The following is a 26,996-nucleotide window of genomic DNA, read 5'->3' as shown; positions in this document are numbered from 1 at the left end:
GCCTTGCAGTGTTATCAGTAAAAGTGGGAAAAATAGATCAGTCTTACATTTGTCTTTGTAAAATTAATTTTTAAAATTATATCCTAAATATTCCAATTATAATCACACTCATGCCCATAGGCTGACAGGGATTTTGTGCTCTAAGCATATTCTTTATAAACTATGGAACAACAATTTAAAACATTACAAAATAATGTATTACATTACATTACATACAATATAATGACAATGTATAAAAAAATGACCCAACACATTTTGTTCAAACTGTACAAGCTATCCTATAAAAGGGTTTATTTTCATACCAAGCAGATATCATAGTGTACCAATTTTTCCAAGGACCATCATACATGCTTGGTAACCATACATTAGGTTGTCCTAAATATTTTTTTCTTGATATTAGTTAAGGTGCAGTTAGTCTTTTAGCTGTGCAAGATATAAAATGGAGCATGCAGGAAGCTGTGCATGTTTGTATACTGTGTGACTCTTACTATTTTATCAGATATTATATTTGTGCTGATAAGTCTAGCTTTACCATGAAAGCCAGGGTGCTGAGGTCTGGTTTGTAACTCAGCTCTTATGTGAACTTTTTATGGTGACATAGTGGAACTAAACATAGTGACACAGTAGAGGTCTGAAATAAAGCAGCATGAAAAGGCATTTACAGTTTACAATACCACCCTACATTTTGTACATTTTGTTAAACACTTGCATCTTTTATACACCTTATAGACAGAAAAATGTATACATTTCAGTCCATGGGTCTATTGATGATAGGTGATAACTTTGGCATACCCTAAGACAAGAATGTGATACATACATCATTCCATTGGCAATATTTGCTTTGAAATAGGGGAGAGGGAGTTGGGTTTTTTAAATAGATACTATTACTTTGGGGAAAGTGGCAGATCGTATAACTATATAGGAAATAAGAAGTTGGATAAAAAGTTTTTCCAGGATGCAAGGTATATCCAGACAAGTGATTTTTCAAACGACAACTTTGGAGATTGTGTACAATGTAAATCTTATAACTATTTTAACCACCTGGGCGTTACACTGAGGTCTAGATTTCTGTACCAAAAGTGTTACAGGTTTTCATGAAATTTTTTTTTTAAATTGTAGACCTGTAACTTACAGAAATATGTCCGAATAGGGGTCTAGTAGACATAATGAATATAAAAAATGTTTGAAACACACAATCATGTAAAAAAAAAAAAAATACTTTTAATAAAATAAAGGAAAAACACAAAATTCAGCTTAAACAAGAATACATAAATAAATGAAAAATACTGAAAATGCGATAATTCGGTATACTGTATAGTAATATATTTTTCTAAAACACCTCCCTAGTGTCCGTCACATACCTATAGACAAAACCACATAAATATATTTTCTATTATTTTGTATTGGATTGGATTGGATTGGATCAAACTCTCATTATGTATTGGATTGAATACAAATTCCTGTATCCAATCCAATACAAAATACATACTTTATATTTATTTTTAATTGAAACTCATTCATTAATTTTGTATTGGATTGAATACAAACTCCTGTATCCAATCCAATACAAAATGAATGAATGAGTTTCAATTTGAATTTCCCGCACACGCGCCGACGTCATCGCGCACGCACGCACGCACAAGAAGCTGGCCGGCTGTTTTTTTCCTCCGCAGGCCAGCTTCTTGTTTCAGAGATCACCCGGCGCTGGAACGAGAACGACGCTGGATGATCAGCGGGACCAGGTAAGAAGCCGGCCGGCATCTTGTGTTCCGCCGGCCGGCCAGCGGAACACAAGATGCTGGCCGGCTTCTTACCTGGTCCCGCTGGTATACGAGAAGGCACCCGACGCTGGAGAGGGAGACCGACGGAGGACAACGTTGGAACACGAACCCGACGCTGGATGAGCACCACTTACCTGGGTAAGTGGGGATTTTAATGTACGGAAAATCTCGGACTTAACGAAAAGAGCAACTTTTTTTAGCCCGTACGAAGGTCGGGCTTAACAGTTGGGAGGTTAAACATATTGGGGAGTGAATGACGTGTGACACTGCAAAGGACAAATAATTTTTTTCACATTCCCTTGCATGTGATTAGACATTCTTTACAAAGTGACTTTCCCCATATTCACTAAGCTAAGTGAATTATGAATGTGATATTTTACATTGCTGAGTCAATAGGCCAAATTCCTTTAATAAATCAAGCTCAATGGCTTGGACTCAAACACTGTTTGCTTTATTCACCTCACTTACTCCAGGTCCCCTCCTCATCCTCATAATAAAAAAATATCAAAAAAGTGTATTTATATAGCACCAACATATTATGCAGTGCTGTACATTAAACAGGGGTTACAATTGACAGACAGATACAAACAGTGACACAGAAGGAGGAGAGGACCCTGCCCAAAAGAGCTTACAATCTAAGAGAAGGGGGAGGCAGCACATAGTAGGAGGGGAGATATGTTGGGTGAGTAGTGAGGGTTTTAAGAGACAGAAGAAAAGGTTGCATACTAAACTCACCTCTCCTCACCCCATCCTCAGCCCCAACATCCTAATCCAGTACTTTTTCCCATTCATGTGTACAGGAGTTCATAAATTCCCAGCAGCTAGTTATGTCAGGATTGTACACTAAGCTCAGCATGCTCAGCACAGTGCACATTCTACAAAGTATTGTGAACAGGTAGGTAAGTTTGTTTTAATGCCGACAAGACATATCCTGTCCCATCTGCAATAAAGAGCCTGCCTGTTCCCAATTTTTTTGTTTTTTATGTTACACTTTAACAAACCTGTAAAGCCAACTTTTAATTTGATTTATTGACACATTTGTTTTTTTAATTGAAAGATGGATAAATGTGATTGAAAGGTCAGGAAAACTGTAGTCTATATGAACTCAGACTGTTAAATCCCAAACAATTAAATACATTTCAGCTCACTAGGTTTTGGATGTGGTTACTGTACTAGTTTGAACTTTTTGAGCTAAGTACAGAAAACACCCATTGATCTTTCTATAAACATAGTGTTAGGCTATGTTCAGAATGGTAATTAGGTTGCGGTGCAGGTACCACTTCCTCATGCCATTACCTCACTAGTAGTAGTAGCAGCCTCTCCCCAGTAGCCCCATAAAAAGTGAATAGGGGCAGAAAATAGCGGTTCAGCACAGCTGAGCTGGGTGGGATCACTTCCCAAGGACCATCACACAGGCTTGGTAATCATCCAGTAAGATCATTTGATCCCACTGCATGTCTGAACCCATCCTCACTGTCACTTCCTGAGTTGTGCGACAACCGTGGCTGCACCCACAGATAACAATGGTGAAATGAGTGCTGACGGGAAATTTTTCATTTTTCACAAGATAAAAAGCACAAAAAAGTAAACCAATACAGCCACATCTAAGAACTGCAAAATTACAGTATATTTCATTTTTGGGTTTGAATGCATTTAATGTGAGTCTGTCTAAAATAAAAGTGTACAAGAAAAGTTTTCTTACAACACCGAATACTGCTAGCTGAAATTCTGCAAAATCTGGCTCCTCCAAGGGTGTGATTTTTCCCTGGGATGGGGGCACAGGAATCTAATGTTAAATTCTGCAGGATCCTACTGAACAACAGAGGGTGGTGGAGAGCAGGAATTTGATGTTGGATTATGCAGGAGCCTACTGAACCACTGAGTAGGGAGCAGGAATCTGGTTTTGGATTCTGCAGGAAACCACTGAACAACAAAATACTTTGGGGAGCAGGAATCTGATGCTGGATTCTGCAGGAACCTCCTGAACCATGTAGAGTATTGGGGGGCAAGAATCCTATGTTGGATTCTGCAGGATCCCATTGAACCACTGAGGGTGAATCTGATGTTGTATTCTGCAGGATTCCACTGAACCGCTGAGGGTGACAGGGAGCAGGAATCTAAATTTGGATTCTGCAGGATCCCACTGAACAACGGAATGCATTGGGGAGCAGGAATTTGATGCTGGATTCTGCAGGATCCTACTGAACCACTGAAAGTATCAGGGGTCAGGAATCCTACGTTGGATTCTGCAGAATCCCATTGAACCACTGAGGGTGAATCTGATGTTGGATTCTGCAGGATTCTAACTAACCACTGAGGGTGATAGGGAGCAGGAATATAATGTTGAATTCTGTAGGATTCTACTGAACAACAGAGGGTGGTGGAGAGCAGGAATTTGATGTTTGATTTTGCAGGAGCCTACTGAACCCATGAGTGGGAGCAGGAATCTGATGATTCATTAGCAGGTTCCCACTCAACCATTAAAAGTATCAGGGAGCTGGAATCTGATTTTGGATTCTGCAGGATCCCACCGAACCACTGAGGGTGAATCTGATTATGGAATTTGCAGGATGCCACCGAACCACCGAGGGTGAATCTGATGATGGATTTTGCAGGATCCCATTGAACCACTGAGGGTGAATCTGATGATGGATTGTGCAGGATCCCACTGAACCACTGAGGGTGAATCTGATGATGGGTTTTGCAGGATCCCACTGAACCACTGAGGGTGAATCTGAAGGATTTTGCAGGATCCCAAGCAGACAATTTCTTTATTGAGGGGTACATAGAGGGTGATAATGTGAGCAGCAGAAAAACGGTAATTACTCATTGCAGTGTGCATCCGTATTGTACAGTTTTATTTTAGATGATTGGCCTAGCATTCTATAAAACAGATAAGTAAGTAAATAAACATGTAATAAACTAAAAAGCTTTTCTATTTCCTTGACTGCAACTGATGCCCCTGTCAAGCTTTACAACCCCTTAACCTGTCGCCAGGGGTCGCTGCAGCACTCTTGCCTGGGTGGTGTGACGTATTTCCGAGGTCCCTCTGTCTGTCCAACGGCTCCTCCCATTGGCTGCTGATAGCAGGGAAACAATGTAACGAGTAGGCTCCGCCCCCCGGATGCAGAGAGAGTGACGGCCCGGGGACAGGCACAGCCGCTGTATACTCTGCTGCCGGGACTCGGCTCCAACTCCGCTCGTATGCAGTCCGGGAGCAGCCAGCCGGCCATAGCACAGAAAATGCCGAAGAGGAAGCCTATGCCCATCCAGCTCAACCCCACCCCGGATGGCACCGCTGTCAACGGGACCCCAACTACAGAGTAAGTGACGAAGGGAGGGGGGAATGGTCACTGAGGAGGGACAGCCCTGGCCTGGCTGTGTATTAGCAGGAAATCTCTTCCTCCCTGATTAATGATTGCTAATAGACCTATCCACCCACTAATGATTGCCCTGTTGCATTTCCTGTTGTCCCCAATCCTTACACTTCCTCCTGGTGATTGCAGAGGGGGTGACACTTGGTGCATGGACTCTTCAGGTGTCACCTCTGTATTACAGGAGCAGCCATGGGGTCCATGCACACCTCCTTATTGCATGCAGAATAAAGCCTGGGGGTGACAGATGACTGCCAGCAAAGAATACTGCAATTGCATTTGTCCCTTAAAGGATCTTCCCACCCTCTATAAATAGATGCCACCGTCAGTGGCTCGGTGCCGCATTGCTAAGAACAGCCGGCACGCTCAAATCCGTACAAAAAATCAGCACTGCGTTTCTATTTACCTTTAAATCCGTGCGTACTTGTTCATCGTAATATATTGCAACAATGGCTCACGTCATTGGTAATCTGAGGATCATATCGATATTTCCTAGATTGTAAGCTCTTCTGGGCAGGGTCCTTTCCTCCTGTATCACTGTCTGTATTAGTCTGTCATTTGCAACCCCTATTTAATGTACAGCGCTGCGTTATATGTTGGCGCTATATAAATCCTGTTTAATAATATCAGAATGTAGGATGGATAGGAGATCTCTTGATGAGATTGGTCCAGGGCGCTATTCTATATAACGGGTGTTACCCGCCCTTCTCCTCCTTGGGTGTGTCATGGCCCTGGAAGGTGAGCAATGTCTAGGACATGATAGGAATGTGCACCGTGCAGCTCCCCCCTCCCGTGCCGGAGCTCAGCTACAGGTTTGTAAATGTTTAGACATGCCGAGATATCTGCACAATATTCTATTTATTATGTGCTGCCTTGTGCCCATTTCACCCGGTCAGCAAGATTCACTTTACCAGGTCCGTTACTATCCTTGGCCCCCGGTATAGCCTGGCGTGTTTTATGACATGGAATGTGTGCAAAGGGCTCTGTCTATAAAACAGAATGAAACATTCCCTGGTGAGAATCAATAACTGCCAATGGACCTGGAAGATTCATTGTTAGGTTAAAAAAAGATGCAAGTCCATCAAGGTATTATTACACAGTATTTATATAGCGCTTTCATATTACACAGCGCTGTACAAAGTCCATAGTCATGTGACTAGCTGTCCCTCAAAGGAGCTCAGAATCTAATGTCCCTACCTCAGTCATATGTCTTTAATACAATCTAAGGGCAATTTTGGGGGGCAGACACATAACCAAACTGCATGTTTTTTTTTTGTTTTTTGGAATGTGGGAGGAAACCCGAGTACCTGGAGGAAACCCACACAGACACGGGGAGAACCTGCAAACTCCATGCAGATAGTGTCCTGGCCCAGATTCTAACCTGGGACCCAGCGCTGCAAAGGCCAGAGCACTTACCTCTGAGCCACCGTGCTGCCCCGTTCAACTACATATCCCAGATTCACAACAGGGAATGTCAGATTCCCTGTTATATTAAAATATAAACCCTCAGGTTGGATTACAGTAATCACTGAACTAGGTGATCCCTTTCACCCTCCTAACGCACGCCGTGACAGCACCGCACTGACTTGGAATTCCTTTTCGCTCTTGATCTGGACTTCCTACAGCTTTGTCAAGATTAATGACTCAGAACTGTCTCTGTTCTCATCTTCAATAATGGTGCATAATAAACTTAAAAATACAAATATTTAATTCCGTTATTAGAAATCTGATTTGTTTTATTTTTGTATATCTCGGCACCTGAGCTGTTCTCTCTCCATGGCAAAACCCCCCCGGGAAGTTTTGAGCAGCTGAGAGGGCAGGATTACACCACTCTTCTACTCTCTAATTAAAAGAACTCTAATTATCACTATTACAGCCATCTCTATAGACTAAATCTTTGCTTTCTGCACCTGTCCTGACTTTCTTGATGTTTATTCTTCTGTACCAGGAAAAAAAATATTAAGGGGTTAATACTTCAGAAATATTTAAGGAGGTGGCTTTTTCTCAGATGTTTGACCACAGGGCAAGAGGGATGTTCCCTTTTTTTATGGGGTAAAGTTTAATAAGCTTTTATTATTATTTTGCTTTATTTTTAAAGGGCCAACATAAACCGCAGACAGATACAAAGAATGACAGGAGAAGAAGGGGATCTTTGCTTGCTGACATATTCAGTGTGTTCCAAAATATTCGCAATGAGAGAAATAGTTTAATTTCTTGCACTTTCATACACAAGGTCCTAGATTGTAAGCTCTTTAGGGCAGGGTCCTCTCCTCCTCCTCCTGTATCTGTCTGTCATTTGCAAGCCTTTTTTAATGTACTGTGCTGCGTTATATGTTGGCGCTATATAAAGACTGTTTAATAGTAATATTCAAAGGTCGTACATCTACTTAATTATTATAATCGATGATTGAATCTTTCATAATCAGTTTCTGGGATCGCTTCTTTTTTTCTCATTCTGAGAACAGTATGTGATCGCTTGCACATGATGCAGTCTTTCATATGAAAAAAATTGTCCAATATCTGGCAGTTTTCCAAGAGTTTGCAGAGCACCATATAAATGCAGTATGCACATTTCACTTCTCTTCTTGGCTGTGATTACATTTAAAGGAGGTGTGTGTGTGTACATTTGCTGTCAGCCAGTTGGTATTTTGTGGTGGCTGCAGGACAAATGTATGGAGCCATTTGTAGGATTGTGAACTGGTTGTATTAGGCAGAGACATTCCTGTGTTCAGTAAAGGAAACTTGCACTGATGTATGGAGGGCATCAGGATATATATATTAATATAAAAAAGCCAAGTGCCTGACCGTCACTTTAATATTATGAAGAAATAACTCAGTGTTTAGCTTCTTGTCCCATGTTATAGTTTAGGAAGTGTTAATAGATTAGCATGCTAATAACACAAATAGCTTAAGAAACAAAAATAAATGGTTTTCTTCATGGGGCGGTTAGTGGACTGGTTTTGTATTATCTTCAGCAATTTGGTTCATGAATGAGCCCCTTGCAGCAATGGGTAAGCCTGGGAAACCAATGAGCCAGTGCACTTATATATAATCTGACACACGTCTGACTTTTCCTCTAGGGCTAGTATCGGATGAAAATCTGACGTGTATATAGCGGCCGTGCAACGTAGTTCATGGATCCGTCCTGGCAGATCCACGAAAGACGAACAAGCCGAATGTAAGTGAAGGGGAGAGAACGCAGCGGGGTGCCACTCACTCATTCTGTTCTCTCCATAAAGCAGAACGGTGATGTGTGTACATCGGTATTGTATGTTCATTGCTCGTTCATGCATCTTCCAGTCTTTTGTCATTTGAAAGATTCGTGAAAGATCCTTTTAACAAGTGTACCCAGCCTAACTTTTCATTTTTTTATCGTTTGCTATTGTGATTTAAGTGCACATATTATTATTATTATTACACAGTATTTATATAGTGCCATCATATTATGCAGCACTGTACAAAGTCCATAGTCATGTCACTAGCTGTCCCTCAAGGGGATCACAAACCAATGTCTCTACCATAGTCATATGTCTTTAATACAGTCTATGGGCAATTTTGGGGGGGAGACAAAAAACCTATCGGCATGTATTTGGGGATGTGGGAGGAAATCTGCGCAAACACTGGCTGAACCTACAAACTCCATGCAGATAATGTCCTGGCCCAGATTCAAACCTGGGTCCAAGTGCTGCAAAGGCCAGAGTGCTAACCACTGGGCCACTGTGCTGCCCATACTGTGGCAAACTGCAAAAATTAAACCATGAGATGCACACTGAGAGTGTAGTGCTAAGCCAAACTTTCTCAACCTTTTTTTTCATGGGGGAACTCTTGAAATAACTTTCCAGGAACCCTTTCTATAATTTCTATATCCACAGCTCACAATATTAGTGTGGTGGTCAGTGGAAGCAATTCCCCCATACAGAGAGCCAAAAACATTATTGGTGTCAGTGGTAACTGACCTGCTCATTGCTCAAAGAAGCCCTAGGACCTTAGTTGAGAAACATTTCCCAACACTAAACGCTTACATTTTTTTATTCAACTGTTGCAACACTGTATTCATTATATCACCTCCTTATGTCTGTAATTTAGTGATTCTAAAATATACCTGCTTGTTATGCTCGAACCGAAGGCTTACCATAAGCCGAAAGTAATGAAATGCCAGTACTTGGGAGTTTCTCACCTCCACCAGATTGAAAGTTGACTTTCAGGTTTAAATTTGATTAATGAAGTAGCAAAAAGAGAGAGCAGGTCGAACAGGACACGCTTGAGGAATTCTAATTTTACTAACCCTGTTAGATGCTTTCTGAAATCATTGAAAGCTTTAATAAATCAGGCCCTGTGTGTAGGTCAAGGGCTCTTGGAAGATGTAGATTTGAGGGTAGGCCTATGTTAAAAGGAACTGACCTCCCCTCAGCATTCTTACTTACAATTAGCAAACTAGGTGATGAGTTCATAAGAGTAATAAAGTGTGTTCCTTGCTACACGAATATGGTAAAAGGGAAAAAGCAGCGTGGTGCTTTATAAATGAGTGGCATAGTGGAGGTGGGCCACAAAGGGTCATCACTTTGGCATTACAATCCTAGGATTTGCTGCTTATGGGGTGTTCTCCATGTTTAGGTATCACATCATAACATTACAGTGTTCAACCCAAATTTTTTTGTTTTTTAAGCTAGGTGGGAAGAAATTGTAGGTGGCTGGGTATTGTACATAATAATACCCCTGTATTGTGACCCAACTCTTCAGTAACCACCCAAAAACAGCCGAGTGCTTACTGAAAAGTACTGGGTGGTGCGCCCAGGAAAAAGGGGCTGGGGAGAACACTGCGTTATACCATTAGTCCAAAAGGCAACCCCTGCCCCCCAATCTCCAAAGACTGCCTATGCTCCCTGTAAAGTCCAGATTTGCTGGTATGGTAAGAATATGTACACCTTTCCTGCATATCACAAAGTAGCAATTATTGTGGCAAATTAACAAGAAGCCTGAGCATTGTCATACGCGGAGTGTCTCAGTTTATGCAGGTAATGACTTTTAAAAAGTATGTATTTGTATAGCATCTTCAGTTGCCCCTGTTAACATCCCACTAAAAGTATGCAGTACCATTCTTTCTATGCATCTCCAGCTATATCTTGTATTTCTTGCATGCACTACCAGTTTATTCTAAGCTTTCATCCCGATGCTTTGATTTATTTCTAGCTTTTTTTTTTATCAAGGAGGTAAAGTGCAATGCAATACAAATTATTATCTATTGGCATATTTACTCATTTAAAAAAGAAGAATAAGGGCATTGCCGCTACTGATCTGCTTCTAAAAAAATATAGCTTCCTGCCTGTAATGCTAATTTTGTGACTTCTGTACAATAAAGTAATAAAGTTTATGGATCAGGCAGTGGGCAAGCATTTATAAAAAGGTAATTTACCAAAGCAATTGTATCCCACCAACAAAAATAGTATAGGTTACAGATGATATGGTAGCTGCAGTTTCATTTCACCTGGAGATTCTGCCAGTAACATTTTCAGACCTTGGATCAGAACACTCACTCTTCTGTATGAAGACAGACAGACCCCATCCCTTACTAGACCTCATATTCTTATTATCCAATGACTTACCAGACCCCATCCCTTATTATCCAATGGCCTACCAGACCCCATCCTTTATTAAAGTATATATAAACCCTGACAATGAACCTCTCATCTGCTCTCTTTCCTTCTGATATAACAAACAACTTTCAATGGTGTATTAATCTGTTTGATGTGAAAGATAAAAAACCTGTTGGTCCTGCTAGAATTCCTGTGAACTAACAACTTCTCTATGACTATGCTGCCTATTTTTACTGCTAGTGTTCCTAGCAATCTATGTGCTCTAAAAAAAACCTTTTATCCCTAGGTTATGGAAAAGGGGGGATGTTTTCTGTAGTCCTGCACTTGGGTGATGACACTGTTCCCCTGTAGATACGGCATGGTGAGTGAGCGTTGTCACCCTAGAACAGGAAGCATGATACTGGCAGTATCATAAGATTTATATACGGCAAGCTATAAATAATTACTTATACTCAGGTTAAAATACACTAATGAAATGTTTGGTCTCAGCTTTATTATTATTATTAATAATAATAATAATAATAATAATAAAAAACAGGATTTATATAGCGCCAACATATTTTGAAGCCTTGTACAATAAATAGGGGTTGCAAATGACAGACAGGTACAAACAGTGACACAGGAGGAGAAGAGGACTCTGCCCCGAAGAGTTACAATCTAGGAGAATAGACAAATGATTGCCAAGGCTCTAAATCAGTTTCTCAACCAAGGTTCCTCCAGAGATTGCTAGGGGTTCCTTGAGCAATTTGTACCTCTCAGGTCTGTTTAAGTGGCACAAATTATGTTTTTGGCTATCTGTAAGGGTAACATTCTTCCCAATAGCCAGCAATGTAAGAGACATTTTTCCTACTGACCACCTCACTAATGTACTGTGAGCTGTGGATAAAATAATTATAGAAGGGGGTTCCCTGAAGACATGAAATTGTTATTTTAAGGCTTCCCCCATGATCAAAAGTTTCAGAAACACTTCTCTAAAGGGTAGCCCGGCTGATAGTGTTTTTGACAAGATCTAATTGCTTATCTCTTACTGGTTCTTAGGCTAGGTACACAAGTGCAATAATTATCGTTTGAAAGTGAACGATCAACGATTATTTTGAACTTTCGTATTGTGCACAATTCTGTACATGCTGTAACGATACGATCGTTCAAAAATAATCCACCAATAATGTGCACACTAGATACGCTCGTTTGAGAATGATTGTTTGAAGTGACATGTACAGGAGAAAGTGTATCACAGAACAATCCACGATCATTGAACGACCGTACACACAATAGATTACAAATGATGGTCGCCCAATCAGATGCGGCGGGAGGGTCGTTCGTTTCCAGCGAGATACCTCGTTTGTTAGTGTAGTTCACCAATCGGTGTGCACTTTTTTGATAATTAATGAACGATCTGTCATGGATCGTTCGTTTCCATTGACAATCTTTGCATGTGTGTACGCAGCCTTACCCAGGAAGTGTATCTTATGAAGTCAGTGTCACAGATAACTGTTCAGTAAACTTGTATTGTTCAAAAGTCCTCTAATTATAACTCCGCCACACAAAGAATGATTATCCAAGGAAGTGTACATATGTCAAATTATTCTTGCTGGAGACGAACAATTGTGCTCATTTTTGATGAAAATCTGACATGTATAGCGGGGTCAACCTGTGTCCTTCATCAATCTGTCGGATCCATGAACATCTATTAGGGTGACCACTATACAAATCCAAGGAGTAAAACACAGCAGGGCTCACTTGTCCTTCCAAGTTACATGTATGTATGGTGCTCATTCGTTCATCTCTCACTAGAAACATTCATGGCCACTTTCATGGATCTTAGATGGCTTTACCTTTACCATATTTTGTTCTTCTTGGGAGTGTTTTCAACCTTTCAAAAGTAGTTGATTCAAGGACCCAGGGAGTTGGGTCCACTAAATATCATCTCTCAAACATTGTGGCTCCTTCAATGACCAAAACTGTCTGCCCACAAATATTAACATAAGAGATTAATTATGAATCTATTTATGAATAGCTTCCTGTGACCACATTTTGTACATGCAATGTTTAGCAGAAAATGAATAGTCTTGTGGTGTAGTATAACAATGAGGTATTAAATACAATCACAAGCATTATTTAGAATTTTTTTTGTCAGTGTAGTCGTAAGTTTTATGAGGCAACCGCTGCTGAGCCGTACGCTTCAGTATTGTTTCCACCATTACAGCAGTCGCCCGGCTCCGCGAATACCGATTGTCATCCGATTGTTTTATTGTTTATTTCTCAGATGCTCTTTTAGGTAAGTATGACCTAACTGTGTATTTTCTTTAACTGTTCTAATTAATGGCATCAAAAAGTTTGACTTTTATAACTATCATTTCTTGTTTGGTCTTAGATTTGAATGAAATAAACCCATAATGAGTGAGAAAAAGCAAACAAATATTTTGCATTTCTTTAGTAATATCAAAGATAATACAACTAATGATAATAGTAACAATAGTAATACTTCACTTAACCTGAGCTGATCAATAAATTAGAGATCCACAATCCTCGTCAGGCACCATTAGGAAGATCATTTTACATATGTATGTATTTATTTATTTTTTTAAATCATATTAATGGTACGCGGGATTTAAAATGATGAATTTAGTAGTCCGTGAGGTCCGAAAGGTTTGGTTAGTTGGTTGGATATGGGTTGGTCTGTGCATGCAGAACTATTTTCTAGGCAAAGGTTAACAGGCGCTGGGACTGTGGCTCTTCATATATTAGTAAGTAGACTTTGGAGTGGAGGTGGTGGTGAATGCTGTATAATAAATATATATATAATTTTCAGATGCCCTTTAGGCTTCCCATTTCTGGGTAATTATAGCAGGTAAGGTCCTGCTTGTTTGCCATTTCATCTTGCTGTTGTAATACAGTAACATGCTTGTAATATGTGCAGGATATGTTGCACATATATCGTTATTTGCATATAAAATTCCATGAAAGCACAATTTCTGCTCAGTGTAGCATTTATTAAATATAAATTTTTGATTTTTCCATCTCCCAACATGGCAGGTAATATATAAGAGCAGCAAGTCGCATGTAAAAACCGTGACAGCCGAACAAATGGGGGGGGGGTGCTGTTGACGGGGGCCAATGCTGTAAGGATGTACTTGTTATTTCCGGTTGCCTAGCAACAGAACCATTTCAAAAGAGCAAAATCCTTATAAATAATACTGTGAAATTATCTCTCCTCCTACAGAACCCATTAACACTCCGCTGTCTGTACACAAACGAAGCGAAAAAAATTATTTCTACTTCACTTTGTTACATGAGCGTATTTTACTGGGTAGTACGTGATTGCCAAAAACACGTGTATTCAACAAACTAAAGAGAAAACTATAGAGATGCAGCATTAGATTTGACAGAATTGTGGGGGCGGATTCTGTGCCCACACTGTACCCACGCTGTACCCATTTTGCGTCACATATATGGAAGGAGGAGGCATTCACTGTAGCACTGGGATTAGCAAAATGGGGATGTTCTGCAGAGGATCCGGCTATAGGTATAACAAGGAAGTACAGTGCGATGTGCAGCTGATATAGCATAGACTTCATTTAATATTATAGAGTATTTATATAGCGCCTTCATATTACGCAGCGCTGTACAAAGTCCATAGTCATGTGATTAGCTGTCCCTCAAAGGAGCTCACAATCTAATGTCCCTACTTCCGTCATATGTCTTCATTACAGTCTAAGGACAAGGACAATTTTGGGTTGGGAAGACAATTAACATAACTGCATGTTTCTGGAATGTGGGAGGAAACCGGACTACCCGAATGAAACCCACGCAAACAGGGGCAGGACCTGCAAACTCCATGCAGATGTGTGCAGTGTCCTGGCCCAGATTCGAACCTGGGACCCACGCTGCAAAGACCAGAGTGCTGTCTTCTGAGCCACCGTGCTGCCCATGTCTAAGAATATATAAAGTCAAGGAGTCCTGTGAATGGTACCAGAATAAAATCCCATCCTGTGGTCTTTGATACATGATTTAATTTTATTTACTTGTTTTTAGGGTTTTTTGCATGTAAAATCAGATCATGGCCAGATATTATATTCTTGTTTATAAGATAAACATTTCCAATGCTGCATCTTGGTCTATAACAAAGTCCGTTTCTGTCTGTCATTTGCAACCCCCATTTGCAAATGACAAATATTACTATTTGCACCCGCTATTTGCAAATGACATATTACACAGCGCTGTGTATTATCTTGGCGCTATATAAATACTATTTAATAATAATTAATAAACTGTATTTATATAGCACCAACATATTGAGCAGAACTGTACATTAAATAGGGGTATGACAGATACAGACAGTGACACAGGAGGAGGAGAGGACCCTGCCCTGAAGAGCTTACAATCTAAGAGGTGGGGGAAGTAGCACACAATAGGAGCAGAGATCAGTTGTCCTAAAACATGGGATAACAAGGATGAATCTGACAGAAGTTCTATTGCACCCCACTCCTGTGTTATACACTGGCCATGAGGTCACGGTGCCAGAAAGATGTTTGTAGCTTCTCTCAGCAGCACCTTCATAGAGAATGAATGGGGCGGCAGTGATCGGCACTAGTACCACTCACTGTTGTCAGATGTGCAGACACTGTTCTTCAGGAACCAAGGCTGCAATACCAGTGACAGAGGAGATGGCAAGATGCCAGGTGCCTGGAGAATACCAAGCAGGTCTTAACCTGCCCTATGTACACTTGCCTAGGGGGCTGGACAGCTGCAAGTTTTTTTTTGCTTGCTGTCCATATACATTTACTGCAACTCTTCTAGAAATTATGAATGCCTTTTATTGCAATGGAATGATAGAACAGATGAACACAGCCTACCTCCAACACTTTCCATGAACACTGAAACTGTAAGGTGGTCGAAATTACCCAAATGTTGCAGTGTGTCTTACTTGTGCTACACAGCTTGACTTATTTATACCGCTGTACTGTGAGAACACGTTATGTGCGTTGGTGCAAGTCCAGTTCATGGATTGCAGACCCACAGTAACACACTATTCTGAGAAAAACATGCTCCAGGAACATATTGCAAATAAAACGAGAACCTGTATTAAGAAAATATGTCTATTCCCATATCTAAAGTTTGTTACTAATAAAGATTTTAATGCAAGCACTTGGTACTGCCAGAATTTCAGCCATAAAACAATATACCATACCTTTTCATGAATAAATTATTGTCTTTGTTACTTCCAGTCCTCTTTGTAACATTAAGCCCATGTTCCCAGATGCATCAACCTTACAGGCGCCACTTTCAGATAACTTCTACAAACCAAGCCTTTGTTTACCTCCAGCAGTAAACATGATCATCATGCACTTTTGCAATGTTTCAGCCACTTGGCAGTAGTTCATGTGTGAAGGTTACCCACAGCTTGCTGTGTCCCATCCACTCTGAAATGTTGCTCTTCCTGCTGCTGAGTGATGCTTCATATATTGTTACTTTCAGCTAACTACATTTACTGAGATTCCTTCTTACCACCACCACTGCAAGATTGATAGACTGGTCTAGCCTTGCCTGATACTTGGGGCATTATGCTAGGCACACCACAAACCTGGCATATCAGTGAGCCTTGGGCATTCATGACCCCGGTGGTTAACACTTTTCCTTTCTTGGATCACTTTTGTTTGGCATAAACCACGGCATATGAGAAACTCCAGAAACTCGTGACATTTTGGAGATGCTACAACCTAGTTGTCCAGCCATGCTTATGCTTTCCTATTTTCTCTCTCTAGGAACTGACTGTTGCTTATATATATATATATATATATATATATATATATATATATATATATATATATATATATATTTCACAGGCAGAGCTCGTGCTATGAGATGGGGGCGGGGCTGCCTGTGTCTCCTTCACATGAAGGCTGAGCTGTGTGCTCGGACGGCAGCAATCATTTGAATGGATGACACAGAGCACAGAGCAGCCTCACTGAGATCCGTGCATCCGAGGATGAGAACTGCCCAGAGCTGGGCGGGGTATTCAAATCAGCCGGGCGGAGCAACCGGCTAAAAACGTCTGGGGAGAACTATGTATATATATATATATATTATAGCCCTTTTTTGCAATAAAGCTCAAAGTGCTCTTTGCATAATGAAATATCACCCATTGTTTTTCAATTTTGTTCAATGTATTCAATCATTCAATGTAGGAATCATAATCAGCTATAGTCTGAATCTAATCTAATCTAAGATGTAGTATGCCATGTAGATCAGTAAGAATATTGCTTTAGTCTTATTTCAGTGAAGGTCACTTTGGGATACTATATTTAAAAATTGTAGAAGACCGCACCACACCACAGCACAGCAAATGGTCAGAATTAAAAGTGGCATTTTTTCTGTTCACACAGGACAAACCTCGAAGCCCTTCAGAAGAAGCTAGAGGAGCTGGAACTGGATGAGCAGCAAAGGAAGCGTCTAGAGGCTTTTCTTACCCAGAAACAGAAAGTTGGGGAGCTAAAGGATGATGACTTTGAGAAAGTTTCAGAACTTGGTGCTGGAAACGGTGGGGTGGTCTTCAAGGTTTCTCACAAACCCACCAGCTTAATCATGGCCAGAAAGGTAAATTTTCAAAGTTCAAAAGTGATATTGCATTGACAATGGAATTGAGAGGGACTGAGAATGACTTCTGCACGAAAAAAGTCATTTAATCTAGTTTTTTATTTCTTTAAAAATAATTAGGTGTGTTTGTACATGTATACAAAATAATTAGTGTGTTTTGTACAATTGGCATACATACTCAAATCTGTTTTTGTCATCATCCTGAAATTTCCAGCAATAGAAGCAGTCAGCATGCAGGGCCTATCAGACTTTGCTGAATGCACAAGAAACTTGTAGACAGAATGTTAGAGCAGAATGGGCAGAGTTTATGTTGTAATTTCACCTTTAATTTCTACTAAACAGGCTTTTATTTGGAGGGGAAACTACTGTATTTCATCATTTACACAAATCACATTTCTGGCTATGCCTTCTGGTAGGAATGTATGATTTACAAAGTGAATGGAAAATTACAGACAGAATTATTCACATACAAATTTTTTTATTCTATTTTAGTTTTCAGCATTGCAAGACCTTATTTCTAATCATTGTTTTATTTACAGCTGATTCATCTGGAGATAAAACCAGCAATCCGAAACCAGATTATTCGAGAACTGCAGGTTTTACATGAGTGTAACTCCCCCTACATTGTGGGCTTCTATGGGGCTTTCTATAGTGATGGTGAGATGAGTATCTGCATGGAGCATATGGTGAGTTAAAAATGATTTGTGTGGGAATGATGGGTTTGTTATTTGGCATGTTGGAGCTTTGCCTATTTTGGATAGCCAGGTGTTCTGTACAATTACAGCTTCTGCACAGATACCTTTTAGGTAGCTAAACCTAACAGCTTTTATTAGATTTCTAGGTACATTAGAATGTTCTGCCATGTTATTTACTGTGTTTTGTTTCCCTTAGGATGGCGGTTCACTTGATCAGGTGTTGAAGAAAGCAGGAAAAATCCCAGAGAAGATTTTGGGAAAAGTCAGCATTGCAGTGAGTATTGTGCATGTCCATCCAAGCTGTGCAGACAGTGGATGAGTGTCATCTAGTCCTAAATCCCAGTTGTAAAATGCTGTGGAAGAACTGCTCACTCTAGAATGTGCTAAATGGTATTTTCCTAGATTACATATTGATTTTTCCAATAGTCTCTTCATAATGAAAACAAATGGTCCAGAATCGGTGGTATAGATTTATTTAGTATTGCTCACTGTAATGGAGCATTTCTTTTTCTCATTTCATTTCACAACACATGGTTTTTTGGTGTGTAATATAGCTCAATTATTATTACTGATAGTTTTGATGATCATTTTAATTAACAGCCTGATGTAAGTTTAAAAGTATCATTTCAATATATACTTATGGTATCTGCAGCTGAGGGGTTGTTGTATTAATCCTCATCAAGTCATTGACCTACAATAACTAAGTACACAGAAGACTGATTACTAGTTTTATTCACTGATTTTCTAGGTAGTGGGTCAGCACCAGAACGACGGCCCTGAAGTATGCACCTTTCACAGACTTTTTCCAACATTTTCAGCTCTCACTCCTAACCTATTTCTGTGTAGGCTCTTTTTATTGAAGACTTTGGTCATTGTATGGAGTGCAGGGTAAATTGTCATTGATTTTGTTCGAATGACACATCTTTTTTCTTGTTTGATTTATACTTAACAGGTAATTAAAGGCCTGACCTACCTGCGAGAGAAACATAAGATAATGCACAGAGGTAAGGATAGACCACAAGAAGTCAAAGTGTTTATTTCAGTCTGTTAGTCATTATGGTGTGTTCTAGGAGAAATTTCTCACTTGGTATGGATACATTTTAGTATATAAATAGTGCTATGTAGAGCTTTTATCTAAAAAAGAATCTTGATGATTTATTGTAACTAACAATTGGAAATTTACATTGGAAATGTACAAAGAGCAGTGTTATGAATTATGACAAAATCTTACTAGAATGAGCCAATGCTTGTCGGCTTGGGATTCTGAAATTTGCACAAATAATTATGGAATTACCCTGGTTATCTTCAGTCATTAAATTTATTGGATACACAAAGGGTAATAAGTTAAATTATAATGGCACCTTGTAAAACAACTGCCCCTGTAAGAGTACCACTTTACGTAGTCTGAGGTGGATACATTTACCAATTATTGTCAACCAAAATATTGGCATTCTAACTGGTCGTTTTGTACTACAGCAAAACAAAATAAAGGGAGGAGTTCTATGGTAAGATATATTGGAGTCTAAAGAAAGATTTGCTGTGCTACAAGGGTTTTATTTCTCTATAGGAGCTGTTGGGCAGTAGTATATACCATTCTTTGTGTCCACCAGTACTTTAAGTGCAGTGTTCTCCCCAGCCCCTTTTAGCTGGGCGCACCACTCGGGACTTTTCAATGTCCACCCGGCTGTTTTTGGGTGGTTACTGATGAGTTGGATCACAATAACAGGGGCTGCCACCCTCCTACAGTTTCTTCCCACGCAGGTTAAAAAAGTCAGGATTGAACAGTCCTTTCCATTGTGACAAAGGGGGGGACTTTTAACCCTCAAAACGCATTGGTTGTAAGTTTAATTGGAAAATTAGAATTTTTCTTTGGATATGCTCCATTCTATGGTTCTGTTTTTCATGTTGCTTGGAACACCTAGGATGGTGTGACCTTGTATTCAGATTAACCAATTGACTTCCGGTTTCATTGGAGGTATACGCGATATCTAATGTATCTAGTACACTAAAGTTCCAGCCGCTATAGAATTCTCTGCATTTGTTGTGTACTACAGGCCTGGCTTTAGAGTTTTGCTAAGGAAAAGAGAAAGGCAGCCTGTGCATTTCTCAGAGTAGCAATAATTAATTGCCCCCATGGGAAAAGCTTTTAGAGCATCTGTCTCCTAGTAACTGAGATGTATTGTTAGAAGAGGGAACGTTGTGAATGCACGGTTTGCACAAAGTCTAAATATGACTGCTCAATTACTTCTACCTTCACCCATCCAGCATATCATCCAAGAATATCATGACTTTATCAGTTGCATTACCTCTCTTTCAACATGTTTTTACTTTATTACAGATGTAAAGCCATCTAATATCCTGGTGAACTCCAGAGGTGAAATTAAACTCTGTGACTTTGGGGTCAGCGGACAGCTTATTGACTCGATGGCCAATTCATTTGTGGGGACAAGATCTTACATGTCTGTGAGTGTGGCTAGTGGGTTATAAAAGTGTATGTGTGTGCATGGAGCATACGTGTGTGTGTGTACTACTTACGTTGCATCCATGCTTTGTTATTTGCCATGTAGCGAATTCCTATGTATAATCTCAGCACAAGCTGGATAACACTTGTTCACATTGTGTGTGTCATGCAGCAGATGGAGTTTTAGAATGTCCTCCCACACTGTGTGTAATAACAGCTCTTCAGATACTTGGATGGGAGATAGGGTGCCATTTGTGCTATGTCTCCTACAGACATGTTGATTTACTGCAGATAACAGATTGTTAATGCTGTGCTGCTGGAGTGTTTGTATAGCGTCTTTTATGTAATTCTATGGATAGCAGGGTTGTGTGCTGAGTTGTTATGTAGTTACCGATTATCCTCTGTGCTGCTGATAGAACGAAGAATCAATTACTAAGCTTAGAAAGAGGACCTGTTTCAACAGGACAAGTGGGACATTAGACCCTGTTACCTGTCAGAAATAAAGGTGCTGGTCGTTACTAAATGGACTTTATAGCACAGAAATAGCACAAATATTACTCTGGCCTTTGCAGCGTTAGGTCCCAGGTTGTAATCTTGGCCAGGACACTTCTGCATGGAGTTTGTAGGTTCTCCCTGTGTTTGCATGGGTTTCCTCCGGGCACTCCGGTTTCCTCCCACATTCCAAAAAAACATGCAGTTAGGTTAATTGGCTTTCCCCCAAAGTTGACCTCAGACAGTATTAAAGACATATGACTGAGGTAGGACAATAAATTTTGGGCCCCCTTGAGGGACAGCTAGTGACAAGACTATGGGACATGTCTGGGAAAGAGTGGGGCATAAATATTAATTCGATGTGATATGCCTCCAGAGCAAACTCCTATCCTCCTTCCCTCTACCATTTTTTTTTTGCAGAGAGAGCGTTTCAGTATTTAAAAACAAAAGATCATTATAGACCTTCTAGAAAACCAGTATATAAAACTGCAAGGTAAAAATCTAATTTTTCTGTATTTTAGCCGGAGCGACTTCAGGGCACACACTACTCTGTGCAGTCTGATATCTGGAGCATGGGCCTGTCTCTGGTTGAAATGGCCATTGGTCGCTATCCAATTCCTCCTCCTGATGCAAAGGAGCTAGAAATGATTTTTGGCTGTTCTGTGGAAGGCGATCCAGCATCATCTGAGTTATCATCTCGCCCCAGACCACCAGGACGTCCAATCAGCTGTAAGTGTTGCCTAGGAAAGATTGTCATTCTTTGTGTTTATGATGATAAGTTGTATGATAGAAAGTTACAAACTCGATAAATGAAAGTCAGGAGTGCTGTACACTGTGTAAGTGGTGAAAGTTACTGGAGAAGCAATGTTTGCAATGCACAGTAAATGGTCAGTGGAGTCAAAGTGTTGGTGAGCACTTCCTCTCATGTCTAGTCATGCATGTTGGCTGTGCAGTTGCTCCTGGATGAAAAAAATGTGGCAAAGGGAAACTTTGAGTAAGGCATGATCCCATGAGGGAAAATTGTGGTAAGTAATAAAACTCTAAATGAGCTTTCATGTTAAGGATTGTTTCATAAAGAGGGCCTTCTGCAGGTCTGGTCAGAACTTTTTTTGTACATAGAATAAATCTACGTAGAATAGATCCACTCATCATGCCATCAAAATGTAGTTGTGTTAAGTATACCTTGTTCTTATTTCATTTCAGCTTATGGTCCAGACAGTCGCCCTCCTATGGCAATCTTTGAGTTACTGGATTATATTGTGAATGAGGTAAACTTTTAACCTACACGTCCAGAGTCTTCATAAATGTCAGTGTCCTCTTAGGGCGGTTCCCAGTGACTGTTTCCTATATCCATTCATGATAGGTATAACTTTTATATTATTATAGGCCTGATTTAACATCCTAGGAGCTGGGTCTCATTGCTGTAATCCATTTCATTTTATAGTACTGTTAGTTTTGTAAGTCATAACAAATTACATGGCACCCAAAAATTTCTTTATTCTACTCTAAAACTCTTATCAAAAATCTTGCACAAAAAAGACACCATGAACTGTACAAAGGTCCTATTAAACATGAAAGGTGAAACTTTGTGTAGTTAATAAATAACCATGAACAGTAAACCTTGGCCTAAACTTGTCTGCTTGGGAATAAGGAAAACCCCTGGAAAGTTATAGCAACCTTAAAATGTTCCAATAATTAAAAAATTGTAATACCCAAGAATCAATATACGTAATATAGTTTTGGGTGACATTTCTTTACCATTATTAATAATGTGAGTGTTACTTAGGTGAAAATGCTATGGTCTCTGGTAAGTAATGTTGCTATTTTGCTTGGTCATTACTTCATTCATAGATGTATGGAATCAGCAGTAAACATAGTATGTTGCTCCTACCGCGTTCATAAATAATATTATAAACATAAAATTGAAACAAGATTGGAACCTAAACATAACAGTTTTTAACCCAGAAAGTTTTTTAAGCTTGGTGGTAAAAAATTGTAAGGGGGTGAAAGCCCCTGTGGTATGATGCAACTCCTTAGTAACTACCCCAAAACAGCCGGGTGGTGCACCCAGGTTAAAGGTGCTGGGCAGAACGCTGCACAACTTGATTGAATTATGTAAAACTGGACTTTCAAACACTTCTGTTTCAGTGACTCCACTTACTAGAAAAAAAATGGAGGAGTTTGCCAAAGGAGCTGTAGGTGACTCTGTACATGTTGTACTGTTCCTTGTAATTACCCTGAGCCAATACAAAAGGAAGGGAGTGCTGAGGTCTCTTAGCTGACTTTCTGTTTTCTGCATATATGTGTGTTTATAATAAAAGGGGTCAGTACTCTGTAACAAATGTTCCATGTATATAAAGCAATAATGGCCAGTTAAAGAGGACTCCTTTGTCCAAAAATACAGCCCTGAATCATGTAGCCTTTTTAAGCTTCTCGTGCACGGCACATGTGATACAATAGCTTATTAGTCTCTTGTACAGAATGGGAGAGGAAGGGGCAATATTGGGAGCCAATCCATTGTGCTTTATAGTATGCTGACAGAAGGAGATAGCCCAGTGAGCAAAGGAATGGGCTGTTGCTCAGTCCTATTCCAATTATAAGCTAAGAACAGGGAGGACACATTTTTGTTCTTAGCCCACTAGAAAAGAGTAAGGTCACCATTACAGCTGCATAGTCTGGAAGTGCTGTTTGCAATAAAAGTAGTAGACCTTTTGTAGATAAAGCCATCCTATACATTTATTACAATTGAAATTCTATATTTTGCCTGAAGGTTAGCTGAAATTTGCCCAGTCGTTTTTGTTTTCTCATTTGCATTGATTGCAGTTGTATTTTATACATAATCCCTTTACTTATTTCCATTTGCAGCCACCTCCTAAGTTACCCAGTGGAGTGTTTGGAGCAGAATTCCAGGACTTTGTGAATAAATGGTAAGCTGATAAGGACACGTATGTGAATGGAATTGGGGTAGTCCAAAGCATCTTTATAATGAAAAATATACAGGACCAGAAATAATATTTTCCTGTAAGGTCTAACATTCTGACAAGGTTGGTTACATGTTCTGTTGTTTTTGTCTTCCAGCCTGGTGAAAAATCCAGCAGAGAGAGCAGACCTCAAACAGCTCATGGTAATGACCTTTTTTTAAATGTTGTTCTTGTGTCTTTTTTATAGAATGCACAGCTAACGCAATGTATAGGGGAGGAAAATTGGGTTATTAAATAGAATCTTAAAGTTTTGGATCAGACTAGCTTTAAAATGTTATCTGATCTATTAACTGAAATCAAAATAGCGATACTCTAGACAACTATATGTCTATGATATGATTTGCACCAAAACCCACTGCAATCCTATGGGATTTGAGCGACCTCAACAGTGCCTCATGGATGCTTAGGCCAGGTGAAGCGAAGTGTTTTTTTTCCTCTTTGGTTCATTGGCTCACGGATTTTTTATAGTGTAGTTATTCCTTCTTCCACATTGTGTCATGTGATGTATTTTAAAAGACAGCACAGTGAAACAATAGTGCATTTATTGTTGTAGTTATGTTATGCATACATCATTAAAAGCAAGGGGCCTGCTGGTTAACCCCAGCACCATCTGAATTAATAACGTTAATTGTTTGGAGCTGAACTCTGCACAAATAACAAATGCACAAGTTTTTGCAGTTTTGTAATCAATAAAACATAATGAATGTATGTTTTTTTTGTTTTTTGTTTTTTTTTAATGCAAGCGCTGAACTTTACTTTCACTATATCAGCTTTGCAGTCCACGTAGAAACCAGAGAGGGAGAGGAGGAAGCAGCAATAGGAACTTGTTAGGTGTTTAGCAGAGCGAGAAGCATGCTGATGGTGGGAAAGAGTAACAAAGAATGTGTTGATCTGCTTCTTCTTTTATGGTCTAGTCTCAGGGTGGTGATGAGGAAGAGTGATCAGGTTCCTTCTCCTGTGTAGTGTCATAGCAATGTAAATCTCACCACTGGATAGGCACAAGTACAGACCCTTTATCTTTTAATGAATGCATTTTTAAATCTGTTAGGCTGGGTACACATGTGCAATAATTGTCGTTGGAAAAGATCTTTGACAATCCTTTCCAAAGACAAAAGACTGCACAATGCATGAACGAATGCTGTACGTACAGCGCCGTTCTGCAATATGGAGAGGGGAGGGGGAGAACGGAGCGGCACCCTGAGGCGCTCTGTCCCCTTCATTTTCATTATTATCATTCGTAGTCTGTGGATCCACCAGGGCGATCAACGGACGACGAGCGCTGTATACATACCAGATTCTCCTCTGAAATCAGCTCTGAGGCCATTATTAGATGAGAATCATCTGACGTGTGTACGTAGCCTTACCTCTTTTATATATCCTGTGAATGGTCAAAGTGAGAGCTGCAGCTATCATATCTAGAGCCATACATAGCCACAGCTATACTAAAGCGAAATAGATAAACTTATTCAATCTGACCAAATAAGTACGGATCTACACATTATATACTGCTCATGGGGGGGAACCTTTCATTAATTTTTTTTTTATTTTTATCAAAGCTGCATGCTGGATATTCTGAGCTTGTTGTTCAGATGGCATTACGCTGTTTAAATGTAAAGAAAGTCTCATATATTTTTTTCTTCTGTTCAGGTTCACAGTTTTATTAAGACCTCCGATATGGAGGAAGTGGATTTTGCCGGCTGGCTATGTTCTACTATGGGCCTGAAACAACCCAGCACCCCAACGCACGCTGCAGGGGTGTGAGGAAGAGAGAGAGAGAGGAAGCTGGTCCAGGCAGAGAGCTACCGCTGACATATCCTGCTCCTGCCACCCTTCAGGATGGGATCTCTGCAGAATGTGCCAAAAATAAACGGTTTCTTTTCATTCTCATTAACCCCTTCATTCAAGGAAGGGCCTGCAGGGCGTGGGTCAAGATATCTCCCAGTGTCTCTCGTGGGCTTCACCTGCAGTAAGATCCCTGCTTTTACCCCATGATGCTTTGTGGTACCTGTGAGGCTTTCAGTAAATAACAGGATAAACCCCAGTCTGTGTTTAGAAGATCAGTCAATTCTAAAGTTTTAATTTACCAACAAGTGGGCCAGTCACATGTGAAACCAATCCAACCAACAGAGGCTGCTTTAATATATTTTTCTGTAGTCTTTGTGTTTAGGTTGGGTAGCCAGAAAATTGTTAGAAAACATGCAAAAATAGCTTATTTTGTAACAATAATGATCCAGATATATTTCTCCAGAAACTATTTTTCTTTGCACTTGTTATGATGGCTCGCATTGGTCACACATGAGACTCTCCTGCACACTTAGGATGTTTCCCACAACGGCAGCTTGTACCCTGTGCTGTCTAAAGATCTGAGCCATGCGTGTTGCACGCGGGTAATCATCCGTGCTGGAACCAGCGTCCAAAGCCATAACCCGGGGGCCTGACATCTTTAAGAGTTTGCCTTTTGTGGGGGATGGATTATGGAGAACTCGTCTCTGTCGGAGCACTGAACTGGCACACTGCAGTCAGTGTAACCTTTTTACATTGGCAGAATAATCTGTAGTAGTGGAGTCTGCATGATTACAGGCACACAGCAATTTTAAGTTGAGCAGCGAAAAAGGCTAAGTGCAAGGCATGTTGCTCCGGTAGAGAAGGGGATATGAATCCAGCAGGCGGTCTGCTGCCTCCTGCCTGTGCCTCTTCACCTGCCCAGACTTTTCATATTTATTTTATATTTGAATGTGATGTGATGTGATCGCTCCAAATCCTTGCTGTGTTAGGTTTCTCCACCTCATTAGCCACCTTGCAGTTCCTTGGTTCTAAAAGAAAACACTCCAAGATGGTGGGGAAGCTGAACCTAGCACTTGCTTCCTTTAATGTAAGAAGCCTTCAGTCCCTTTAACCTGTACCTCCGGAATCTTCAGATGTATTATCTTTGACTATAATAAATATATTACAAAGAATATGAGCTCATGGGTTTCATTATTTAAATATTTATCCAGCAATAGGAAATGTACCAAGCACATG

The 26,996-nt window shown here is 40.1% G+C and overlaps 1 protein-coding gene across 1 annotated transcript; it reads left to right on the top strand.

Annotated features, from left to right (window-relative positions):
- Nucleotides 1–4,890: 4,890 nt before the first annotated feature.
- Nucleotides 4,891–26,932, top strand: MAP2K1 (mitogen-activated protein kinase kinase 1). Its single transcript, XM_072402610.1, has 11 exons — nt 4,891–5,104; nt 17,136–17,346; nt 17,886–18,032; nt 18,238–18,315; nt 18,994–19,045; nt 20,380–20,504; nt 21,516–21,723; nt 22,198–22,262; nt 23,860–23,921; nt 24,073–24,118; nt 25,623–26,932. Exons 1-11 carry the CDS (start codon nt 4,986–4,988, stop codon nt 25,734–25,736), a joined length of 1,227 nt encoding a protein of 408 aa, XP_072258711.1. The 5' UTR covers nt 4,891–4,985; the 3' UTR covers nt 25,737–26,932.
- The last annotated feature ends 64 nt before the right edge of the window (nt 26,933–26,996 follow it).

This window comes from Pyxicephalus adspersus, chromosome 2 (assembly GCF_032062135.1).
Source record: "Pyxicephalus adspersus chromosome 2, UCB_Pads_2.0, whole genome shotgun sequence".
In the NCBI taxonomy this organism is placed as follows: domain Eukaryota; kingdom Metazoa; phylum Chordata; class Amphibia; order Anura; family Pyxicephalidae; genus Pyxicephalus; species Pyxicephalus adspersus.
The sequence above is the reverse complement of the archived record's forward strand: the minus strand, read 5'-3'. Positions and strand labels throughout refer to the sequence as shown.